Source organism: Gopherus evgoodei, chromosome 24, assembly GCF_007399415.2.
Source record: "Gopherus evgoodei ecotype Sinaloan lineage chromosome 24, rGopEvg1_v1.p, whole genome shotgun sequence".
NCBI classification, from domain to species: Eukaryota; Metazoa; Chordata; order Testudines; family Testudinidae; genus Gopherus; species Gopherus evgoodei.
The window spans coordinates 5,894,919-5,920,986 of record NC_044345.1 but is presented as its reverse complement, the minus strand read 5'-3'; the positions used below and the strand labels follow the sequence as shown (position 1 = coordinate 5,920,986).

The window sequence follows — 26,068 nt, the reverse complement described above, 5'->3', positions numbered from 1 at the left end:
GTTGCTAACGGGGCTCACCCTAACTGCTGAGACATGAGTGGATTTTTAACATGTTCCTACCGTAGCTGCAAACAAATCAATTATGAGACTCTTTGGTACTTGTGGAAGGCAGACGGTTAATATACCGGCAACAGAAGCCTGATGTACCCTGGTATTGCATGCACAGCATGTCCCCTACCTCTCAGGAATGTTGTTAGGCTTAATTTGTTAATGTCTGTGAGGTCCTTTTAGATGCAAGGTCTTGCAGTAGATTTAGGCATCTCTTCAGCTGGGCTAAGTTGTCCTTGCTCCATCAAGCTATCACAATTGACACCAGTGGCAGATCTGGTCCATAGTATAACAGTGTATGCATGATTATTATTATTCTGTGAAATCCTCAGACAGCGAGACTAGCGGCCTTCTAAACTGAGGGGCAGATTTTCAGCGGGTGTATATTGTCATTCCTCCATTGACTTCAATGCCAGCAACAGTCAGCCTCCCTTTCTGATGTTACGTGTTGGCAATTTACACCGACTGACCATCGGGCCCCCAAGTGCCTAAACGTCCCTTGTCGCCTGTTAGCTGGTTGGGAAAACCTGGCGCTAGGAATCCTTTCACACAGCAAAGACAGCTATTGACCAAAGGTCTTGTGCCCCTGAAATGCAAAGGCAACTCTCATTCTCTTGCGCAACGTCACTGAATTGCATAGGACTACTCGTGGAAGTAAGGGAGATCGGGCCCCTTGTTTCTGAGGCAGCGGCGGTAGAGAAACCACTCACATTTTCATTAAACAAAGCCCCTCTCTCGCCCTCTCCTGCATTACTCTCATGGCTTTATGGGGAAGCATGCCTGGTACAACCTGACTGTATTGCACATGATTAGAGCAAAAGCCCATTTACAGTGCAGTGGAAGGAAAGACACTGGTTGTTTTTAGTCAATTCCAGTTCCATCTTGTCTCTCTATCTCCAGTTCTCTCTCTTGTCTATCCACTAAAACCGGTATCCTTCCCAATTTTTAAGATCCTCAGTGCCTAGTAGCTAACGAACTGTAGTTGTTCTCTGCTACAGAAGAGTTTTCGGACGTGTATACATAATTTTTTGTATATAAAAAAAGAACAAATCCTTTCTGTTTTTTCCACCTAACTTCACAGTATTATGCGCAACAACTAGCTGGAACCAGAGCCTGTGCTGTCATTCAGCGAAAGGAGCTTTAGGCTTTGACCCGAAAAGGATTCAAATACAGAATCGGTCAAGTTAGTCCGTTCACTCACAATCCCGAGGATTGAGCTAGGGGAAGGGTTTTGCTTCCTGACTTTGTGAACGTGGATGGGTTCATTCCCCTTTCCATGCCTCAGTTTTCCCCACCCCAACCCCACGGGGGTTAGTGTTTGTAAAGGGCTTCGAGATCCTCAGAAGGAAGATGGCCACTGGGAGAAGAGACATTATTACGTGTGTTATGGTAGCACATACAGGCTTTACGTAAGATCAGGGCTCCATGGCACTGGGTGTTGTTGAAGAGAATCCTTGCTCCAATGGATTTGCAGTCTAAGTAGACCAGACAGACAAAGGCTTGGAGGGGAAACTGAGGCACAGAGATAGGACATGACTACTTGCCTTGCAGCATGCAATAGGATGGTGCTAGAACTGTGATGACAGCCCTTACCAGGACCTCGCTGAGTCACAATCCACTGGACAATGTGAGGGTCTGATCCTGCCCTCTTTAGGGAGGGCATAGTGCCAATGGGTTGCCTGAGGAGACTTGGCCAAATCAGGCCTGCGAGGCTGCGTCTTTCATTACTGGCATGCCCTCCATTTGGGCATTCTCGGGCTAAGCCGGTTAGGGGGCAATTTTTTACCAGCATAGTTGTCCTAGTGCAATCCCTAGTGGAGACCAGTATCAGTAGGCCTTCTACCAGTGTGGTCTATGCCCTTATGGAGTATACTAGACGGGCAAGCACCAGCAAAAGAGTATCTCTTAGTCTGAGCGAAACAAGCGATACTGGTAAAAACTCAGCATTGCTGGCGCCCCGGTGCCTACACCAGGTGCTTGTGCCAGGTCGGGTCTGTTGGTCAGGGCTCACACCTCTCTGACCGACAGAGCTATGCCGGAAGAAGTCTGCAGCCTAGACCTGACCTGGCCTTAGGTTATACTGAAAGAAACTTTCCCATGTAGACAAGGCTTTGGAGTAAGTGAAAGCTAGGTCCACCCATTCTGCCTGGGTTGCTTTTTCTATCCATGAGTGTAATGATAGCACCAGGAGCGGGGACCCAATGGAAAAGCAAGCACCTCCTTTTTTGGTGTTTTCCACCAGTATAAAAACGGCTGTCAGCTTTTCAGGCCCTTACTGGTTTTTCACATTTGTTGCTGGGATGCCGAGTAGGCTGGGCTGGAACAAGAAAAATCCCCCATCTCCTCCACTTGCCCACAGAGCTGCACAGCCAAATCGATTTCCTTTGAATGCAGACATCTAAACTCCGGGTGCTAAACTCCTCCCTAGTTCTAAACTCCGTCTCTCCCAAGTCACAGAAGCAAATTCCCTTCCCCTCCACCCCCATTTTTCCGAGGGTTTGCATGCTCTTTTGCTAAATACATCTCAGTCTGATGTGTTCCTCGGTCAGCAGCATCAAGGGCTTTGTCCCATATTCCCTCTCCCGCTCTTTTCACACATACATAAACACCTCCCTCTAGGAAGTTCACAGATAAATTACTACCCCCACTCCAACTCCCAGACCCTCCGAGTCCAGATTCTCCTGCACCTTCTGCAGCTGTACACCCCAAAGCAAAGTGGGCATGAGAATCAACCAGCGTCAGCTAACTGTGGCCTCGGAAGTTTTCCGTGATCCAAATCCTGGGTTCTATCTTTTCCAATTCAATCTAGGGCTGGCTGGAACCTTCCCCCACCTGTCCAAAATGCAGATGCAGGTTGACCAAAACATTGTGTGAATTGATCTCATGTTTGTTCAATTGTTTTGGCCGAAAAACAAAGAAAAAAATCAAAACGTTTTAATCTGATGCTTTTGAAATGAAACGTTTCGATTTGAAATGACTTTTTGTTTTGAAATTTACTGTGGTCTTATTTTTGAAAAAATCAGAAGAGTAAAAAAAAATGTGCCATTCAACCCCGAATTATCCCGCCCCCCCCGCTACTTTTTCGATTCACCAAAAATTTCCTTTGAGAATGGCCAGTGAACCAAAAACTCAATTATTCTCACAGCTCTAATTAATACACCAGAAAATGGAAGGGTCTTTTGAACCCACCTTTCCAATATGCCTAGCAATGGAGAGTTGAGAACACCTAGGTTTTCTCCTGGCAGATCAGAGCAGGTCTTGGCTTTTAGATACCTCTCCAAACAAGACGTGAGCGAAATTAATCAATTTGGTCCAGGACCAGAGGGCAAAAAAAAGTCTGGGTCAGAGTCTCATCTAGTTTAATGGAGCTCCTTTGATCTATGCTGATTTACGCCAGCTGAGGATCTGGCCCTCGTCCACCAAACTGGGGCTATTTGATGCTCAGATGAAGAAGGACAAACATTTGTTTTGTGAGAAGCCTGGTGTGTGGATAAGTCAGGGAGGGAAACCCTCCGCGTATTCTCAAAGGTGCAACGTGTCCGGGCATCCCTGGCCGATGTGATTGGGACAAAACGTGTTGTTTGTTCTTTGGGGAACAGCGGAACAAACACAACAATTGTTTTGGCCAAAGAAACAACCCGGATTGGAGCGTTCACGTCGCAGCAACCCTGCTCATTATGGCAGGATGTCACGTTTGCGGTTCTTGCACGGGGGCTCTGTCGTAACCAGGTGCTACCTAAGGACCAGCTCTTCGTAAGAGCTTCGCTCCCATTTAGCCACCAAAATAATCCAGAGAGCCCAACACTGCAAATGTTGTATTCTTGGGAAAATCTGGCCCTTACTGAGTTGCCTAAATAGCAGTCAAGATCTTTGAAGAACGGAGTGACACGTGTACCTTAGGGAAGATGTTTGAGCTAATTGCTACAGCAGGGAGAGGGGGACATGAGGCTTCTGTTCCCAGCTCTGGGAGCAGAGTGGGGCCTAGAGATTAGAGTCAGGATTCCTGGGTTCTATTCCGAGTACTACCTCAGATTTGCTATGCAACCGGTGGCAAGTTATTTCCTCTCTCTGTGCTTCAGTTTACCTGCCTGTGCAATGGGAAGGCAGCTCTCTGCCTTGTGGAATGGTGTAGGAAGGCGGCATCTGTATTTAGGGGACACTTTGGGCACGTCGGAGGAAAGGCGCCAACAGAGATTGTTCTAGAGAGCGACTGTACGGCGCTAGAGTGGGGATTAAACTTTACGGCAGGCAATAGATACCGGTTATTGGGGGGCGGGAGGGGAAAGAGGTGGCATTTCCAAATCCCAGCCGTTTTGGTTCTCAGCTCCCTCGGAACCCCTTTCAGTTGCTCCTTTCTGGCAGGATAGATTAGCTAACCCAGCTTTGCAAAACAGTCTCTGCGCCTACTCACCTAGGCGGGTGGGTCGAGAGCTTGTTTTTTTGACAAGTTAGCAAAGTCTCACCAATTTTTCCATCACTGGTGGGAAGGTGGAGGAGCAGATCTTGTGCCTGGGCTGGTATGTTGATTTTTTTTTTTTTGGTAAGGCTGAGCTCATTGAACCAGTCTCTCTGCTCCCATGTGCTAATAAGAAGAACAGATGCACAAAGCAGCCATGGATGCACTGTTGGAGCCGCCTGCCCTGCTACCCATTGCGCTAGAGACATTGAACAGTCATGCATGGGTGATGGCTGCCCTCTCAGCCAATGCGCTGGGGATCAGACTGGGGAACTCCTCCACAGCTAAAACCAGGATCTGCGGCAGCTTGAGCTAAAATCCATGGCAAGGGGGGAGAACTCAGATCCTCAGTAGATCAGGAGCTGGGCAAAAATTTTCAGTCAAATACTTTATTCACTACAAAATGCAGTTTCGGGTCAATGAACCTAAGAACATAAGAATGGCTGTACTGGGTCAGGCCAAAGGTCCGTCCAGTCCAGTATCCTGTCTACCGACAGTGGCCAATGCCAGGTACCCCAGAGGGAGTGAACCTAACACTAATGATCAAGTGATCTCTCTCCTGCCATCCATCTCCACCCTCTGACAAACAGAGTCTAGGGACACCATTCCTTACCCATCCTGGCTACTAGCCATTAAAGGACTTAACCACCATGAATTTATCCAGTTCTCTTTTAAACCCTGTTATAGTCCTAGCTCTCACAACCTCCTCAGGCAAGGAGTTCCATAGGTTGACTGTGCCCTGTATTTGTTTTAAACCTGCTGCCCATTAATTTCATTTGGTGGCCCCTGGTTCTTATATTATGGGAACAAATAAATAACTTTTCCTTATTCACTTTCTCCACAACACTCATGATTTTATAGACCTATTGATTTACATGAAACTATTGCAACTCTGGATCGAATTCAGCAAATAGTTCCAGTCAGGAAAAACTAAATAAAAAATGTCCATTTTCAATAGACTTTTCATTTCAAAATGACATTTCATTTGGAAATTTAGCTAGATTTATTTTAAACAAACAAACAAACAAACAAGGATTTTAAAAAAAACAGAAAACAAAATGCAATTTTTTTCTTTTTTTGGTCAAATAAAATGATAAATAGTAACAAATAGTTAGCCGGGAAATGACAAGCTACAAATTTTGGCTGCCGATCCAAAGCCGAAGGGTGTCTTGGATCCAGGGGTATCTCGTGTCTTGTGGTTTCTCTTTGCCTGGTGATCCAAGTGGATGGCTCCCTGTGAGTTCAGGAGCAGTGAATGAAACAAAATTTTGGTGAGGGAAAAAAATGAAAATTTTTGTTTCCGATTGACCTGAAACTAATTTTTTTCTGGATTTTTTGGTTTGGCCGCCAAACCAAAAACTCCGTTGCCTGTTACATATGCTCCCAAGTGGGCTACACACATACTGTCTTAGCCCACTGCCGGCCTTTGCTAAATCTCCCCCCTGCTTTGCAATAGGCCCAGTAGCTGCATCCGAGAATCATATTTAGCCCTCCGGCAACCTGCTGCTCTGAACGAGATGGGGGATAGAGTTCGACCTGTACAGCAAGGCCCACATTTGCACCCCGCAATGGGAGTGTTTAAGACCAAATGGCCTGATCCTGAGGGCACCTGTCGTACCAACAGCTGTTTGGGGCGCGCTCCGGATCGGTCCATGCATGTCTCCTCCACCGGTGAATGCTCGTCCGGGCGATGACAACCACAGTCAGGCGAGAGGCAGTTTTCTGCCTTTCATGTGAGGTCAGCTGCATCCTGTGAAGCTGCCCCATCAAATTAAACTGAGCACATCAAGCTATTGCAAGACCCACGGGTGCTACAGTGGCTGGACTCCTGTGTCCAGGTGTGGTGCGCGTCATTTGAGGAGGGGTTGATCAGCTGGAGAGGGCGCCAAGAGGAGCCATTAGAAAACCTGCTTTAGAGTGACGGACTCAAGGGGCTCAATCCATTTTGCTTAACAAAGAGCAGGTTGAGAGGTGAGCTGATTACCGTCTGTCTGTCCGTACAAGGGGGGCAAATATTTAATAACGGGCCCTTCCATCTAGCAGAGAAAGGTATGTTGTGATCCAATGGCTGGATGTTGAAGCTAGATAAATTCCGACTAGAAATAAGGTGTAAATTTTTAACAGCGAGACTCATCAACTTCCCAAGGATCGCGGGGGATTCTCCATCGCTGACAATTTTGAAATCAAAATCGGCTGGTTTTCGATAAGTTCTGCTCCGGGATTCTTGTGGGGAAGCTCTCTGGCTTGCGTCAGGCTAGCTGATCACAACAGTCCTTGGAATCTATGACTCTCAGATCCACCCCGCTAGCTGCAGGGCGGCAGAATTCAATGCAACATGCAGCAGACAAGGCTGCTGTGTTTGCCAGCGCAGGCTGTTTCAGCCCCCGTGCTGCAGCTGGACTCATGGGGTGCCGCCTGCTTGGATCTCTATGGCAAAAGAAACCACAAAGCACAGAGCATCCCTGGATCCAAAACACCCTTCAGCTTTGGGTCTGGAGCCAAAAAATCTATGGCTTGTGTCATTGCTCTGCTATGATTCTGATGTCATTGTCTCCTGGTAATACCTAGGAGCCCTAGTCATGGACTCAGAAACCCATTGTGCTAGGTCACATATATATTTTTATTGCTATTAGGTGTATTACAGTACAGTAGATGCCCCAAGTCATGGACCAGGACCTCATCTATGGGCTGTAGCTTTTTATTGCTATTAGGTGTATTATGGTAGCATCTAGGAGCCCCTATCTTGAACTGTACAAGGGGCCGAACAAACCACTCTCACTAATTCAGTGTCGCTGACCCAAAGGGTTCAGAAATCAGGAGTCAGGGCGCCACTAAAAATGAGGAGATTATTTTATAAAATGTCATGACTTCTAAGCCAATCAACCTTGGGGTTCTTTTCGTTTGCCCTCTGGTTTTATTGTGCCTTCAGGGATCAGGTTTCCAGCCTTCCTCCGCAGCCACAAGGGCCAGACCATTTGGTGGGTTTTTTTGCTTGTTTATAATGAAAGCTGAGATTCTCCCATGATTCCAGGAGCTGGGACCCGGCGAATAACAACAAAGCTTATGAGACTTGCAGTCCCATCGCGAGAGGCTGTTCCCCACCCTCCCCTCCAATTACTCAACCAAACGAAAAAGTGTGTCACTGATGAAGTGAGGCCCATTTGTGCGCGTTATGTGCCCCAGCCCCTCGGCTCCACCTGCTCTGTGTCTTTTAGAGGGTACGTAGATAGGAAAGGGAGGCTTGGCGCATAGTGGACTGGACTAGGATGCAGGGGACTCAACTGAGCTCTGCTGTTGGCCTGCTGGATGGCCATGGGCAAATCTCGTCCCCTCTCTGTGCCTCAGTTTCCCTATCAGTAAAATGGGGACAGTGCTCTTGACCTCCTCTATTAAGCGCTGTGAGATCTACTGAGGATAGAGCCAGGAGGGGTGGTGGTTGTTATCTGCGCTTTCCTAAAAGACCTGCTCTATTTCAGGCACAGCCATTGGGCTGGAGGCAGGAATTAATTCAGGGGAGTCCTATGGCCCGCTACTGTGCAGAAAGCCAGACTAGATGATCACAGTGGTCCCCTCTGGCCTCCCTCCCTGTGGATCTTTGTCTGTAAAGCATCCAACACAATGGAGCCCCAATCCTCATCAGAGGCACTGGGCAAAGAGTTCATTCTCCTACTGTTTTAAGCCTGTCTGTGGTACTTACCTGGCACCCCTCTCCATTGTATCTGAGCATTTCGCACTGCAGTTGCCCTCACAACCCCTCTGTGAGGCGGGGAAGTGCTATTATCCCACTAGAGAGACTAAGTGACTTTCCCAAGGTCTCACAGGAAAGTTGTAGCGGAGCAGGAACCCCAAAGGCAGCTTTCCTGGCTAGCACTGGTCCACCCTTCCTCTCCAGAGCCCAGGCCCAGCTGCCTCTGGGCTGATCTACAGCGTTTGCTTTGGCCCATGGGAGACGTGCAAATGTCCTGTGACTCAGACACCAAACCAGCTGATGCTGGGTTGTTGCTGGGAGATTCAGAGTTTGTTTGAACCCGGATTTCATAGTGTGGCAGCGGGGAGAACTTATTTGAGTAAGAGGCAGAGAAAATCTCTCTATGAATGCCTGCAGAGCAAGCGAGATCAGGGTTGCGTGGCTTTCATTAGATCCATCTCTTAAAAAACAGGGTAGAGGAGACTCATTCAAACTAAATCAAATCTCTTTTCCTGCAAGGGCCACCAGGCCAGAATTCCAGTGGTTCAAACACCAACAACTGGGGGCTGATTTTTTGAAAGAGCTTCATGCATTCGCTATAGGTGCTAATCCTGCCCCCCAGCCCCCCAGCTGTGGCCTAAGGGAGGTGACTAATATCTGGTAATCTGGCTAACATCTTCGCTCCCCATAGGCACCTAAATAAACTGGCCAGATAAGATTTCCAAGAGCTTTCTCTGAAAGCAAAGGCATTCTCAGGTGATGAGAGCTTTTGAAAATCTGCTCCCTCCCCACTTCATGTCGGAAATGGCTGATTTGCTTCTGACTAGCTAAATTAATGGTCTCTCACAGCACATGTTAACTCCTTACGCTTAACAATCCGTTCCACCTTGTATGGAGCTGGAGTACCTTTCGCAGACCCGAAGAAGAGCTCCATGTAAGCTTGAAAGCTGGTCTCTCTTACCAACAGAAGTTGGTCCAATAAGAGAGATCTCCTCACCCACTTTGTCTAGCTGAATTAAATCACTCCAGGACCGTGTGGGCCAAGTTCCTGGCCAACAGAGAGGGAGTGTTTTATCAGAGGAAAGGGGTAGGAATTAAGCACAAAAGGCATTAGAGCTGGTAGGGAATTTTTCAAGGACATTTTTTTTGTTGGGAAAAGCTGAAACTTGCAGCAAAAGGTGGGTTTGGACCAAGGGTTTTGACTTGAAATTTTTTTGTCAAAATGGGACCCTTTGACATTTTCCAAAGGAAAAATTTCATTTTTTTCCTAGTTTGAAATGACTTTTTGTTTTCCAATTCAAACTAACAATAGCACAATTAAAAACTATGAAAGATGGTTGAAATCAAAATGAAACATCGAAATTATCAAACCAAAATGTTTCTACTGACGCGAATGAAAGATTTTTTTTTTAGTCAGCAATTTTATGTATTTATTTTTATTTTTTGGAATTTCAACTTTTCCTCCGGATTCAGCATGGGAAAAATTCCAAAATCTCAGAAATTTTCCCAGGATGGGAAAATCGTTTGCCAGAAGCTGGGAATGGGCGACAGGGGATGGATCACTTGATCACCTGTTCTGTTCATTCTCTCTGAAGCACCTGGCATTGGCCACTGTGAGAAGACAGGACACTGGGCTAGATGGACCTTTGATCTGACCCAGTCTGGCCGTTCTTATGTTTTTATTTCCCACCCAGCTCTCCTTGTTACCTTAACTACAGAAAGGCTAATAACAATAACAACAATGCCTAATGAGAGCGACCCTTTATAAAAAGTATCAGAGGGGTAGCCGTGTTAGTCTGGATCTGTAAAAGCAGCAGAGTCCTGTGGCACTTTATAGACTAACAGACATATTGGAGCATGAGCTTTCGTGGGTGAATATCCACTTCGTTAGATGCATGTGCATTTATAAAAAGCTTGTCAGCTGTGGAGCAAACAGCTCCTGCACCAATGGGCTTCACCTGCAGGTTTGTGACCTGTGCCCATGTGGTCTCTAAAGAGAGATTCAGCGGCTTAGCGAAAGCATCATCAGTGATTTGCAGAGCTTCAAGAGGGCAGGGGAGATTTTTTTTCCTAGCAAACAGGGAGGCCAGGCTGTTGTCTAGGAAGCAGAGTGGGAGCTAGGACACTTGAGTTCTAGCCCGGCTTCTGGAAAGGAAGGTGGTAAAAGCAGATAGGAGGCAGGGTTTCCACCCGCTGTCCCTAATGTGTGTGATTAGAACATGCTGCCACCATGCCTTAGTTTCCCTGTCTGTAATGCATCACCATGACAGCGTATGGATTAATACTAGGACATTGTTTATGGCTGGGTCCCAAACCCATTGACGCCAGTGGTCTCAGCCCCTTAGAGGGCAGCAGTGATAGAAATTCCAAGTGTTATCACAGTGTCAAATATTTTCACCTTCCTATTGCCAGGGAACTACTTACTCAGGAGAAACCTTTTTCATTCACAAACCTCTGTGCCCAGGTTACCCCACCCACCCCTCAACCAGCTGCACTTGACTCATGGGTAGAGCCTGATGCCATTAAAACCAAACCCCAGAATGGGTGGGAGGGGGCATTTGTGCCTCTCCTAGGACAAAACCATCTGCCCCACTCAATATCACGGCATCACCCTCCCCCCCCATTTAGTGCTGTAAATGGTCAAATTGCTGCAGGGGTGGGCGGGAGTGATTGGCCAGCATCGCTGAAGTAGCTCCTACAGGCCCTGAGATCAGGGCAACCGTCATGCCAGGTGCTGCACAAACACTGGGAGAGCCAGCCCCTACCCCAAAGGGCTCACGATCTAACTCCAGTGGTTCTCAACCTATTTACCATCATGGGCCGCATCCAATACTACCTGTATGGCCCTGAGGAAGTCACATGGGCCACGGTTCTGTGCTGATTGGGCCGCAAGCGGCCTGGAAGCCGCAGGTGGAGGACCACTGAGCTAGACAAAAGGTGGAAGGAGAATCAGAAGTGGCTCAGCCAGGGTACACAGCCGGCACGACTAGAACCTACTTCTCCTGAGCCCCACACCGGTACCTTACCTGCTGTGCTACACTGCTGCCCTTAAAGCCCCGCACCATGGTACCATCCTACCACGGTGGACGCTGCAGCTCTCCGGCCACTAGATTCTTTGAATCCTGGCAACCTCGCCCGATTAAGAGGCATAGACAGATTCTCTTAATTGCTAAGTGCCACGTGGGATTTCAAAGCCACATCCACCAGACCTGTCTCTTCTGCACCTCGTTTCATTTCTCTCGTATTCCATCTCTCGCTCTCTCTTTGTCACACCCACGCCGGCACACGTGTAAATCACCTTGGGTTTGCATCTCCCTTTGCTTGCACCCAGCACCACCGCCTGTGCTCATTTCAGAGGAGTCACTCCTGATTTGTGCCAGTGTAAGTGAGAAGGGCATTGGGCCCATTTTCTTCCTCCCCCTCAGCCTGGTCCTTTTAGTCTCTTTCAGTGAAACAATGCGAGATGCGCCCCCAGCCCACCTCACGCCTTCCACTGAGTTACAGGGATGTGGGGAACTAAGGCAGAGCACCCCTGGCTTTAGAACTGCGCCATCCAGCTAGAAGCGCAGTAGCTAACGCCGCTTGTTAAATACTCTCTATATGCCAAGTTCAGCCTCATGGTGTCCGCACGGACTGCGTTGGGTGGGGCACTCAGATGCCTCCGAGCTGCCCAGCTGAGATCGATGTTCATCTTCTCACAGCAGGGGAGACCCTTGCTCTCCCCCTGCTCACCCGGATGCGTCCTCGGGGAGATTGGCTCTGAGATGACGGCCAATGCTAGCGCCAATTCACAAGCCCCAGGAGCCCCAAGTCCTCTCTCTGCACAGCTGGGGAAGCGGCAGGGTGAGCTTCCCACGTACAAGGCCTTGACCCTGCCTCTAGGGTGAGAGAGGAGTTCAGCCTCCCTGCTGGGGCTGCCCGTGAGGCAGGTTAGATCCTGAGACCCGGCAAACTCATTCCACCAATGGGAAGCGCCTTTGCGCTGCAAGGGAAACGGGGACTCAGAACCTGATCCTGCAAAGCCCTCACTCCCAAGTAAGTGTTCCCGGGATCAGCCTCATTGCAGAACCTTACACCCCATCCCGACTGGCAGGTCATTTTATTTTAATCAGTTTAGTCTTTGTCTGGGAGGGAAAGTCCCATTTTAGAGTCCGAATTCAAGGGGAACAAAGAGGGCCTGATTCTGATCCTGTTTACACCAGTTTTACAAAGCAGAAACACCACTGACTTCAGTGGAATCACTCCCCATTTACCCTGGCGTTACTGAGATCGGAGTCTGGCTCCGGAAGTGGCGCTGAACCTGGGTTTGCCACCTGCGGGAGCCTCCTGGATTCTTTACCAATACCAAGCACAGAATCTCTTGAACCTGGTTCTCCTTAGCCCTGTGTCCCGTGTGGTCAGCGTCTGAACAGCAGATTTTTACCCACTTGGCATGCACTGACGTAAACGTCTGCACAGGGTGCAGGGCACTGGAGAATCAGGACTTCCCGACTCTGGTCCTAGCCAACAACCGCTGATTGCGGGGTTTAATATCGCAAAGCAAATAACAGAAGTCCCCACAAATGAGCTGAATCCTGTATTAGACCCAAATCCAAATTTTGCAGCTCCATGGAGGACAATACACTTAACGTCACCGGCTCTGCTCTTGGGTTCCTGTGTCTCTTCCATTTCTTAACGGTGCCCCTCTGCCCCCCCTCCCCCACTCCCCATTTCCCCACAAAACTGTGATTCAGAAGCGGCTCTGAACAGGGAAGCAGACTCAGCATATAGGGGAAAGATTTACAAAACTTGATCTGCTTACACCCTCAGAGCACTGGCTGTGTTTTCATTTCAGCCCAAACAGGTTTTTAATTCAGACCTTTCCCTTGCATGCTGGAAATAGAGTTGGGTGAGACTATGCCTCTGAAACATTTTCTGACTGCACAGTGCAGATTTTGGTCGACCGATTCACGGGTCTGGGTCGATTTCGTTGAATTGTTTCTGTTAAAACAAAATTGTGAACAAGTCAAAAGGTTTCATTTTTTGACATTTTGGTAACGAACTGTTTCCATTTTTTCAGATTTTGAGTTAAAAAGGCAAAACCGTTTTTAAAAAGGTGGAAGTCGAAAGGAAACGTTTTGGGTCGGGTTGAACATTTTGTTCAACCTGAAAATATTTTTTTTCGATTTGCTGAAAATGCTGAAAAATTTCATTTGCGTGTCCACCAAAAACAATTCCCCTCCCCTCAACTTTTCAGACCTGCCAGCAAACCAAAAGACCTGTTACACACAGCTCGATCTGGAATCTCAAAGCCAAGGGCATTTGAGAGTGAAACCGACTAGTAACAAACAAGTTAAATTGACCAGTGTCACTCTATCTAGCTCAGGGTTTCACATGGCCACTCACCATCGCAATATCTGGACACATTCCATTTAAAATCTAGAGCACGAGCAAAATCCCTAGTAGATTTCATGGTGTCTCTGGCACTTTTCCCTTTTAGGGGGTCAAAACTCTGCTTGGGGCAGGGTGCTTTTAGGGGTTGGGGTTTATTAGATGTTATTAATTTCCTTTTTGTGTGGGGGGTTGTAGATGTTTGGGTGCAGACAGGGTGCCAGTCTTGGTTCAGGGGTAGATGCAGTGTCTGCATTGGGAGTGAGGGACAGACGGGGTGGCAGTATAAGGGGGTAGATGGGAAGTCTGTGTTGGGGTACAAAGGTAGAGGAGGTGTCAGTGTTGCAAATGTGGAGAGGAAGCGCTAAGACAGTCAGCCTCTGGATTTGACTCGTCTCCCCAGGGAGTTTGTTCCATCGCCAGATTTCCCCACCCCTCCTCACCCTTCTTTCATGGTATAATGTTCCTCTGAGAGCTGGGAGAAATGCAAGCAAATAAAACAGGATCAATGGTGAAAAGTAAATTTAATTTTAAAAGTTCTTTCAGTCTGAATCATCTCAGGGCTTAGTCAACAAAAGATATTTTTTATTCCTGTAGAAGGAGCCTGGTTGTCCATTTGCCCCACACCTTGTGCAGTCATTTGCGCTAGTGCAACGCCAGTGTGAAACTCTGCCATTCTGGTGTGGTAGCATTTTGCACCAGCGGCAATGACAGCACAAGGCGCAGGGCAGTGGAGAATCTGAGTTTTAAATGTTTATTTCTAGCAAACCATCTAGACAGCAGTGTGGCTGAGTATATGGAAGACAGGGTCCTCAGCAGTACTGGGTTCTGCTCCTAGCTCTGAAACTGGCCTGGGTGGGTGACGGTGGGCAAGTCACTGCCTTGCTTGGTGCCTCAGTTTCCCCATCTGTAAAATGGGAATAATGATATTGACCCTCCTTTGTGAAGCGTTTGAGACCTATGGATGAAAAGTGCTGTATAACAGCTAGGGATGATGATAATAATAATGATTAATCCCCAGGCTTCAGGGTTCAAACAAAGCTCTAACTATTAATAATCATAGGGGCAGATTTTTCCACTTCTGCCTTCTACAGGATTCAACGCCTTCCTCTAAAGCAGCTGATGCTGGGTGCTGGGGGAGACAGGCCGCTGGGCTAGCTGGACCTCGGGTCTGCTGCAGTTTGGCAATGCCGGTGTTCCTAATCAGACAAGATTTGCTTTTTGCTTTTCTAATTAACGCCCCAGTCTGGACCCAGCTCTCGCCCCAGACCGGTGTCAATCTGGAGCGACTCCATGGAAGCCCACAGAGGTAGACTGCTGTGAACAGACTCAGCCTTTCTCATTTTCCTAGGGGCGGCAGCAGGGAATGCTAGACTGTGGTGGCGCCCTGAACTCAGAGCTTGGACAATAAAGATCAATGGCCATGGCAGGGACTGTGCGTGCTCAGCACTCTTGAAAAAACTCAGGCCTTAAACGCAGGAATCTGGTCTGGTAACCTGTCTCTGAAAGCATCTGGGGCTAGATGCCTCAGAGGACACCCCGTAGTGGACACCGGTGGAATAACCTACTCCTGGAGGAAGTTCCTTCCTGACCTCATCAGGGAGTGGCTAGCTCACGCCCTGAAGCAGGAGAGTTTATAGCCCTTATAAATTTAACACCATCTAAACCAGGTATAAATCTACCCACCTCAGCAGTCAGATATTTTCCCCCACTGTGGTTCTTACCATCTTTGTGACCTTCTTTTCTTTTCTCCCTCTAGACTCATATGGTTGATTTCTCCCTGACTCCGCTCTCTTTTGATCGGAGGCCTGGCCTGATTCAGAAAGACGTGTCGTATCTGTGCCAGGGTGATTAAATCTCACCCCTCAGGGCACAGAAGATTCAGAGGTCGCTGAAATCTCATGACACGTACGCCTAAGACATTGCGAAGGTTGTAGGAACAGGCCTCTGATCACACAGGGTTTCAGCCACCTCATTATTACCTGCCCTTGGCAGCTTGGGCCCAAATCTCACAAGCTTCCCCACTGAACCCAGCTCCCAGTTCAGCCTCAGACCTGAATCCTAAACCAGAGCTGGTTGGGAACTTTCTGACCAAACGATTCTCATCGGGAAATGCCAAGGGAAGAAAAGCCCACTGCTCTAGGGATAGAGGCTTGGCGCCGCGACTCGGCCGACCCTGCAGCTAAAAAGCGGGGAACATGCTAGACGAAAGAGACCTTGGACAAAGCGGAGAAGATTTAGTCTGATTTTTTAGGAAGCTTTGATTGATCCCCCGTAAATGGAAACCAAGATGTCACTCACCTTCCCTCTCCCTGCCCCCTCCCCCTCGCAGCCCAGTCCTTTACCTTGCCGTTCTGATTATTATTTTTTTTGGGGGGGGGGGGGAATAAATACGGAAAATTCCACAAGTGTGACCCACCCCAGGTAGCCAGGTGGGGAGGGAGCTCATCGGAGATGTGGGAGAGCAAGGCCTGAGTTCCTGGCCTAGCTTTCCAGCCAACCCTGCCCGAAGTGTCATCTGCATCTCAGTCCCTTCCCCCAGTCGCTCTTCATTCTAGCCCATTTAATTCCCCTGCAACCCAGTGATTCTTTCTTTCTTTCTTGGTATTAGAGTAGAGGCCCCGGCTAAGCGCAGAATCCCAACTAGACGCTTCTGCCCTCAAAGAGCTTCCAATCCAGAGAGGCCAGGTGGTCAAAGGGTGGGTGAGGGAAACAGAGGCACAGAACGTAGAAGCAATTTGCCTGGGCCAGGACCGTCCCAAGGCCCAATTCTAATCACAAGCTTTGATGGGACGTCATTGCAGCCCGGGTGTCTTGCAAGACCCCGGAGAAGGGAAGATGATCTGGCTCAGATCAAGGGCAGGACTGGGATTAGAACCAAGTTACCCGAGCCTCAGGCCAGGCAGTTACCGACAGAGCCAGAGCACCTCTGCTAGCCCCCGGCTTTCCCTGCAGCTATTCCTGTGGTGATCCCGTCTCTTCTCTTCTCTCCCCCTCACCGCAGCCGTGCAACGGGGACGCATGGCCCACACGCAGACCAGCCCGGGCCAGTACCTGCTGAACAACGGAGACCCGTACAATGGCCACTCCTACCTGACCGGCTTCATCTCCCTGCTGCTGCGGGCGGAGCCCTATCCAACCTCCCGCTACGGGGCCCAGTGCCTGCAGTCCAACATCATGGGCATCGAGAACATCTGCGAGCTGGCCGCCCGCCTGCTCTTCAGTGCCATCGAGTGGGCCAAGAACATCCCCTTCTTCCCCGACTTCCAGCTCTCCGACCAGGTGTCCCTGCTGCGCATGACCTGGAGCGAGCTCTTCGTGCTCAACGCCGCCCAGTGCTCCATGCCGCTGCACGTGGCCCCACTGCTGGCAGCCGCCGGCCTCCATGCCTCGCCCATGTCGGCCGATCGGGTGGTGGCCTTCATGGACCACATCCGGGTCTTCCAGGAGCAGGTGGAGAAGCTCAAGGCCCTGCATGTCGACTCGGCAGAGTACTCCTGCCTCAAGGCCATCGCTCTGTTCACGCCAGGTGAGTGGCGCTCAGGGGTGGGGCTCGGGCAGATCTCTCCCCCCACTGGTGATTCCTGTCTCAAGCCCCTCCCTTTGTTTGCACCAGGTGAGTTGCAGCAAGGGGCAGGGGCGGAGCTAGAGCAGGTGACTGGTGTCTTTGAAAGCCATTGCCTTGCGCAGACCAGGTGAGTTGTACTGGGGGATGGGGCAGGTCTGTCTCCTGTTTGTAGCTGCCTCCTCCCCATCCTTAGGGCTGGTTACAAATTGTGGCTTTCGGCCCAAATTTTCCACCTCGTTTGACATTTTCTTAATGGGATCTAAAGCCTTTTGGTTTTGAGGGGTGTCTCCTCTGTCCCTTCGCCTCTGGGGAGAGGAGGGGGTGGGCGGCAGGGGAGATGGAAAAAATGTTCATTTCTGTTTTCAGTGTCAGGATTTAATGTTTGTTTCACATTCTGCTTTTTTTTTTTTTTTGGTCAGTTTCACTTTCACCTGCTAGAGCAAAATGCTCGTGCTCTTTAGGGTTTTCAACATCACAAGAGAATTGCATTAAAAAAAGTCATGAAATGTTTCCGTTAATATCGGGTTTTGTAAAAACACCTCCTTTTTAAAACAAAACCCTAATTTGGGGAGGTTGGGCTAAATTGACCGCGCGGTGTTGCCAACACTCATTGATTTTACCGTGAGTCTCACAATGTTTGCTAGTTTTCTTAAAGCCCCAGCTCCTAGACTCATGTGACTACGGGAGACTCTTAACTTTATTCTTTCTCTGCTTTTCTTTTGTCGTAGCAGAAAAAAAGCTTGGAAACCATGACCCCAAAAGGGTAAAAAGCCCCCAAATACAAAAACAAAAGCACAGACGGTGAATGCAAAGAAATCCAAATGAATTCTCTTTAATTTTTTTTTAATCATTTTAAAGCCAATTGCATGATGGGGGGCGGGATCTGACACGTGGTTTTTGAACACAGGAGGTTCTAAAGGTCTTTCTGAAGGTGAACTTCAAAGCAAAAAAAGTTAAAGAAAAAAGTTAAACCCTGATTTGTGTGTTCAGAGGCCCATCTCCATGGATCAGGCCATGAGCTGCATCCAGCAGTAAAATCAGATTTAGTTCATTTCTCTCAATCCTTCCTCCAGCTTTTCAGAAGAATTTAACATCCAGCAGCTCTCTTTTAGGCACCTAAACACCAACAAAGGGGCCAGATTTTCAAGACTGCGCTGAGCACCCAGTAGCTTGCATTGTTCTCTATGGAAACTACTGGATTATAATTCTCAGTAGGCGCTGCTGGTTGCTGAGTCTGTTTCAAAATCTGCCTCTTGGTAGTTTCTGGCTTAATTAACATTCATCAGGTGGAATTTTGAGACACACAATTTTTTTTTGCTGAAAATTCACCCAAACCCAAATTGTTCTCAAAACAGGGTCAGTTTCGATGAACCTCCCAACTCAAAACAATTACTGAGGAAAGAAAGTTATGAGACTGTCAAAATGTTTCATTTCTGACATTTGCAAAACCAAAAAGAGTCTGTTTCCCAAGACGAAACAATTGTTTGTTTTGAAATGTTGGTAAATTTAGGCTTAAAAAAACGGGAGGTTTTAATCAAAAGGTTGACATCGAAATAAAACGTTTAAAAATGATCAAAGCAAAATGTTTCAAATCGATCTGACCCAATTTGCCTGCCATCCATAATTTTGATTTGCAAAAATTTTTGAGATTTTGATTTTACATCCTGATTCAGGGTGGGAAATTTTTTGATAATAGCTCAAAAATTTTCATGGATCAGGAAAACTCTTTGTGGCCCAGCTGTGAGAAGAGGATCCATTACAGATAATACCGTGGCTTGCATGGAGAGTTTGTGGATTCTGTATTTGTCCTGCATCTTGCTCAGTTATTTAGGCTGATGCACAGTGAATGCAGCCCACTACCGTTTCTGATCTGGGAGCATCTTACGCTCACTCTGCACTGCTGAATGTTTCTTAGGGGCCTCAGTCCACATAGGAATCTGGGGCTTAGCTCTGGTTTCCTCTTTGCTATGTGGCTCTCCTTGAAATCGGTGGTTTGCCCCTTGGGGTGCCTGCAGCAGTCATTGTGTTGGACTTGTGACATCAGCCATTGCCGGGGCAGTAGGTTCTGATGTCACAAGCACTGGGGGGTCTGACTTCACCGCAACGCTGCACAGGAGAACCGGGAGCTGGGGTACAAAGAAGAGCGGTTGTTAGTAAAAGCCACTACCCACAGCAGCACAAGAGGGCAGTGATGGGTGGGGGTGTTTCCTTGTTCTGATTTTTCACGCTCACTCTGGTGTGGGAAAATCCACATGGAAGTGCTAGCTGGGGTCTGGGTGGAATCTAGCACACACTCCCTTCGTGCTGAACCGCACAGCGAGGCATATACTTAGGTTGGGTCATCCAGCATTGGTTGTAGGTGGAGAAATATGAATGGGTTATTGTTCTATTCCAGCAGGATCATAAGTCTCTGAGGACCTGGTAGGCAGGTGACCTGCAGACTGGATAGCTTAGACATTTGTTCCGGTCTGGCAAAAAGCAGGATCAATGGATCAATAGTCTGTTCATCTCCTGGCAAGGAGACTCCTGGTATTCCTAGCCACACATGGAAATTAATCTGAGATCAGATGTCCTTAAAAAAGACTAGACATTTGCACTCAGTTCAGGCCTGTATTTCCAAGAGTCGGCTGTTTCGCTGCTGCAGCATTCCAGTCGGCGGATAGATTGACCCCTGATCACCGATGGATGGGGTTTTAAAGCGGAAACCTGGTGAAAAATCAGCCCTTCTCAATTAAGGTTAAAATCCCCGATCTGATCCTAGTCAGGAAGGGATGATATTTTACTGGCCAGGGAATGCCTGGGTGGATTAGTGACCTGTAGGCCTGTTCTATTACTGACAGGTAGGAGTCACTGAAAATCCTGAGTCCAGCCCCCTCTGCCTAAATCACAAGATTGGCTCAAAAACCACAAGGGTTTTTATACAATTCTTTTGCAGTGCTGGAGACCTGACAGATCGCCAGCATTTTGTGAGTTCAGGAGAAAGGGAAGCTGATTAAAAACAGACCGCGTCACTAAGGAGGTCCACTGAATCAGGGAAGTCAAAAACCCGGCAAAAAAAAAACAGAAATGAACATTTCCCCCCTCACCTCTCCCCGCTTTTCTCTCCCGGGAGGCGATTTCTTTTTCAATAGCAAATGTGGGCTTCATGTTTTCCAGCTTCTAGCTGAAACTGGCAGGGCGAGAAAGGTACTTTAAAAAAAATAATTAACAAGCAGAAGTAAGAAGGAAAGCTGAGATTCTCCCATCATCCCCTGATGCCGGGAGCTGGCGCTTTAAGGAAAATCAGCTGCTGTTGCGAGAGGCCTGGCAACGCCGTGATGAGAGTTGCAGCTCAGGTCTGGCAGGGTTTCCCCTCCATCCGGGAATAGCCATGCGTGTGCCCTTTACGCGAGGGATCCCACCATGCCTGACGGCATGGCCCCCATCGCAATTGCCTGGGAAGGCAGCTAAAGAGGAGCTCAGACTTTGACATCAAACGGCATCCATCAGGCTGATCTCAGTGGGGAATATGGGCAGGTTTGCTTCATAGGGGGCCCTGTCAGCCTTTCATGCCAGCTTCCCAGGGGCCAGTTATTACAGTAGCACCCAGAGGCCCCAGCTGACCTTGCGGCTCTGTGGTGCTAGGTGTTGTACCATGTCTAGCAAAAGGTCCTGCCCCAAAGAGCTTATAACTCACCAGAGGGGATGGAGAAATGATTTGCCCAAGGCCACCCAGCGAAACCAGTAATAGAACCCAGGGGTCCTAGACCACCTCCCTCACCACTAGACCACACTGCCTTTACTGGCCTCTGCCTCCCAGCCTGAGTGACCATGTGTTTTGCTGCTCCAGGAAACTCTCAGTGATCCATCTGTGTGCCACTTCACAGATCCCATCTCCTGTGTCTTCTGTACTCAGCCTGATCCGACTTGTCATTTGTCCCAGCCGCTCACGCCAGGGCCAAGTGCCAGCCTGCTAGATAGCACCACGCAGGGCCCCCGGAGAAGCACCCCCTTTTTCCGGTCAAGGCCATGTGTGCAGCAGAGCAAGCTACTGCAGCAACTGGACACTGCCCTCGGCCCCAGCACGCTGCCAGCCTTGACTGGCAGACGAGCCGAGAAGAGAGCTCAGTTTCCAGGCCACTGACCAGTGATATTTGGTCTCGACTCCATCTAGGCCAAGCTGCATGTACCCCTTTCTCTATCCCCTGAGCCAGCCGGTCTTACTCAGGTTAATTTCCCTGACCATTTAGAGCCGGAAAGTGGACAGGTTTTTAGAAGGGAAATTTTCCAGGCTTCCCCACTTTCCCCCCAAATACATTTTCGCTGTCAAGGAATTCCTAGCGTGGAATTCATTTTCTGGGAAACCCCCCTTCCCGACACACACACAATGAGGTCTCCTCTAGTGCTGCTAGCTCTTGTGGCTTTATTGCGAGTCTCCTGCTATGTCACTTGGTTTTTTAAAGGCCCTGCTCCTGGAGTCATGTGACGATGTGTAAATCTCGGCTTTCAGTTACCAAAACCACAAAGTTTATGGCCCCTGTGGGAGCACAGAAAAGCTTGAAAATGTGACTCCCAGTGGAAGGGAAATCAAAAAAGAGCCTCAGATTTTTATTTTTTTTTTTACATCTCGGGCCCAGCAAGCTTGGGGATCACAGCTAAGCTTCTGCTCCTCCCGCCTTTGTAAAACCGTTGCTGCTAGTCCATCGGACTGGCTGTCTCTGTGCTAGAGTCAGAGAGCCCTGGAAGAGAAGAGCAAGCAGGTCAGAATTGAGGGGCATTGGCCAAGCTTGTGGGGGGGACTAGGGCTGGAATAGCAGGGGGCGAAGCTGCACGTTGCAACTGAGGGGCATCGGGGGAACATCAAGACTGGTAGAGCAGGATGGGGTGTGGGTCAGGAATGAGGTGCATGGGCAGAACTGTGGGTAGTGGGGGTCCTGGGGCTGGAATAGCAGGAGCCATGAGGGCCATCATCAGAGCTCTGGGGGGAAGCAGGGCGGGATGCAGAACAGGACTAAGGTGCATCGGCAGAGCCAAATGGCATGAGTAACCCGGTTGCTCACACCAGTAAGAGGAAGGCAGCATGGACTAGTGGCTAACGTCTGGCGAGGCTCTCATGAGACCTATCTTTTAATCCTGGCTCTACCACTGACCTGCTGTGTGATCTTGAGTAAGTCACTTTGTCCCTTTCTGCCTCAGTTTCCTCAACCACTCTTTGTCTGTCTGGTCCATTTCGATGACAAGTTCTTGGGGATAGGGTCTGCCTCTTGCTACGTGTATGTACAGCACCTGGCACGATGGGGCCATGATCTCATTTGGGGGAAGGGTCTTTATGCCTCTGCTTCCACTCCCATGCTTGGTCGGTCTTGTCTTTTGAGACTAAGCTCTGCAGAGCAGAGGCGGGATGTGCAGCACCCGGCACCGCAGGGCCCTGATCTGAGCTGGGATCTCTAGGACCTGCCATAATAACAACGAAGCCGCAACACTGGGGAGATTTTTGCAAGGCACCCCTAAGGCACCCAAGGGAGTGAGGCACAAACAGCCTGTCCCCTCCCCCCCCACTGCACCTTCCAGGGGCACCCCATCCACCAGGCCCCTTGGTGGCCTTTGGAAGAAGGGTGGCATGATGAGAGTTTTTAGGAGCCAGCTATTGTCTGTGGCGTTGGAGCCGTTCTTTCAGCCCGGGCTAAATGTCTGTGTAATAGCGGGGCCGCGTCTGAAAGGCTGCGGGTATGAATGTGTTAGCACCGAGCCCCCTTTCAGAGCTGTCAATGGTGGTCACGGCCCCTGACTGAATGGCGAGAGCTCATTCAGGGCTATGAAAGGAGCCCCTTCTCCTTTGCCTCAATTCAGGCCGTGAATTGAGCAAACTCGGCTGGGCCGGGGGTGTCCTTTATTGCAGGCTGGGAAACACCGACCTTCACCCTGCTCCTCGCACGTCGGGCCCTAGGGGAACCGCTCCCGCTTCGAGGATGAATGGCTGGGGTTGGGGAGATGTGTCTGGAAGGAGCCCGGGGGTGAGCATTGCTCTAGAGAGAATAGGCCGCTGGGAGACTTAGTGGGCAAGGCAGGGAGGCGTTTGGGGATTGGGGACGAGGCTGCACTTAGCGAAGGGGTTTGGAAGGGTGAGGAATGGAACGCTCGCTTCTCTTTGATCACGGAGATGTTTATCGGCACCTTCCATCCCAAAGGGTCTCAAAAAGCCCTGGGGAAATTGCAGCAGCCGCTGCTACGATGCAGCCACTGCTGGGGTGGGACGCAGCAGCTTTGGAACAGCGCACAAAAACGCTGCGCACATTTTAGGGCCGGAAGGGAAAACTAGCGTATGCAGCAGAGCGGGTTGAAAACTTCAAACCGAAGTGCCAGTTCTTTCTTTTGGGCCGGGTTTGAAAGAGATCCATTTCTCACCCGGAAAATGATTTTTCCTAGGATTGTTTAACAATTGAAATCACGATTGAAGATTTTCATTTATAAAAAAATCCGGCTTTTGAGAAAGATTTTGGTAAAAACATGCCACAGAGAAAGAAAAGCTGAGAGTCTCTAGCCATGGATTTTCCGTTATTGCAAAAATGGCCATTTTTATGCCTCCAAAGAGTTTTCATTTAGAACCTTTCACTTAGTGCTGGTATCCGCTGATGTTTGGGGGTGGAGGGGGAGGAACTTTTGGCAAGGTCTTATGTAGCATATTGCAGTTTAAACAAGATTCTGACGCAAGCTCCCTTACTCGGCCGAAGGTCTCAGAACTCTAACGAGCCCAGGTGGCTAGTGGTTTGGTTCAGGAATTATACAAACTGTAAAACCCGCTCATTTACCAAAACAAGGGTGCAGCTAAAATTGGGGAGTAGGAGCCAGGGTTTCTGGGAGGGAGAACAGTCAAGTGACTAGAACAAAGGTCACTGAAATTCAGGCGTCCCTAGGTTCTATTTCCACTTGTGATCTTGTGACAGTCAATTGACTTATCAGTGCCTCAGTTTCCCAGGTTCTCTTGCCTCTCCACATCCAGTCCCTCTCTATTGTTTGATACTCACTTGTTGCATCACATACATAACTGGGTTGGGAACTGCTTGGAGACAAGCACTGAGTCTGTTTCGTCAGCCTGTAATGTGCCTAACAAGCTTCTGGTCATTGATTTGATCCCCATTGCCAAGGAGTCCTGCAGGTTAGCCCCAACTGTGACCTGCGGCAGGGAGTTCCACAGATTAACCCTGACCATGCCCTGCAGAACTGCCCTGTACAGGCTGCTACCGAGAGCTGTGTTCCCTCACCCGCCTCCTCCCTTGTTCTCCTTGCAGACGCAGTGGGCCTCTCAGATCTGGGCCCCGTGGAGAGCATCCAGGAGAAGTCGCAGTGCGCCCTGGAGGAGTACGTCCGGAATCAGTACCCCAACCAGCCCAGTCGCTTCGGCCGGCTGCTGCTCCGCATGCCCTCCCTGCGCATCGTCTCTGCGCCCGTCATCGAGCAGCTCTTCTTCGTCCGCCTGGTGGGCAAGACGCCCATCGAGACCTTAATCCGGGACATGCTGCTGTCGGGATCTAGCTTCAACTGGCCCTACATCCCCATGCAGTGAGGAGGGCGGCAGGAGGACCTGGGGTTTGTGGGGCAGCGGATACGCGCCCCTGGATTCTGTCCGGAGCAGGAAGGATCGCCGTGACCCCTCCCTGCTTTGGAGGAATGGGCAGGACTCACCGCCGGCACGTTGGAGGGCGGGGGTTGACGGTCCCCGGCGCGGGGGCGTGGGGCGTGAGGCCCAGTGTCTGGACTCCAGAGAACAAAGGGGAGTGGAACTGATTCTTGAGGGGATCGATTCTCAAAAGGCCCTTCCTGTTCCATTTCCAATGGGGCAGGAATTCCCACTTGTCCCCCCGACTCCCAGCCCTGATCTAATCTACCAGCGTGACACAGACATAACTACATTTAATCATGCAGCTACCTGCACCCGTTTGCTTCTGTTTGACCTGTACGCACGGAAAAATCTGTACCTTCCTCCTGTCCCGGCCTGCGAGGGGACTCTGCAAACCAGGGACAACCTGCACCTCATCCGTGGGACTTCCAAGCGCCCAACGACTTGCCGCTGCCCGGCAGCTGGGCAGCTGAGCCCACGCGAGCCTGTCTCTGGCTTTTGACTATATTTGGTGTCCGGCAGCTGAGAACTGAGGACTCATTACCGGAGTGGCCTTGATCATGCGACAAATTGCTCTCTCCCTTTTTGGTGGGGGCAGGAGGGTTGTCAAAAAAAGGGGGGGTTTGGGGGGGGGTCCTGGCATGGTAAGACACACACAAAGCTGAGCCTGCAATCTCATTGCCTGTGTGTGCACGCGCGCGTGTGTGTGTGTGTGTGTGTGTGTGGTGGGATGGGGACAGGTGAAGTTTACCAATTCCCTTGGAATAAAAGAGGCCTGAGGCATGGACTATTTATAAATAAAATAAACCTATATTATATCCTGAATTCTTCTGTTCTCCCCTTGAACATGAAAGTGTATATTCCCCTCCCCCCCGTCTCCTTTTGTTTTTTAATTTTCCCCTTCTCCTTTGTAAAGATATTTTGCTGTGGATTGTGGATTTCTCTTTGGAAACAAACAAAACAAAACAAAACAAAAAAAAAACCCACCACTTCTTTTTTTTTTTGGTGGAGCTGGTGTTATAATTAAAACTGATGATTGCTGAATTCATTCCAGGTTTTCTTCTTCTTGCTGGAGTGCCCTGGGGCTCTGCGCATTTGGGAAGCCGAGCTGTCTGTTCGCCAGCCACCGGCAGCGGAGACAGATGGTCCCACCTAGTGGGATGGGGCACGTGTCTCGGGGAAAATCTAGCCCAGTCGTGACTGTTACATGTTACCTTGGTGGAAAGAATGTAAAGGAGGCAGGGCTGGTGATGCAGTTCAGGGAGGGAGACTTATTCCAGGAGCGCTTAACTTTAAGCCAGCATGGAAGTGTCATTCCCGAATCCTGCATGCGGATGCTTT

The 26,068-nt window shown here is 49.4% G+C and overlaps 1 protein-coding gene across 2 annotated transcripts in view; it reads left to right on the top strand.

The window, feature by feature from the left end:
* LOC115639566 (nuclear receptor subfamily 2 group F member 5-like) overlaps positions 1-25,749 on the top strand; it is a 32,324-nt gene extending 6,575 nt beyond the window's left edge. The window contains exons 2-4 of one of the 2 annotated variants that reach the window (XM_030542511.1): positions 16,567-17,091; positions 17,179-17,257; positions 24,399-25,749. In XM_030542511.1, coding sequence (XP_030398371.1) covers positions 16,567-17,091; positions 17,179-17,257; positions 24,399-24,642 — 848 coding nt within the window. In that variant the 3' untranslated portion in view covers positions 24,643-25,749. The remainder of the gene's footprint in view (positions 1-16,566; positions 17,092-17,178; positions 17,258-24,398) is intronic. The other variant, XM_030542512.1, reaches the window with a different exon arrangement.
* The last annotated feature ends 319 nt before the right edge of the window (positions 25,750-26,068 follow it).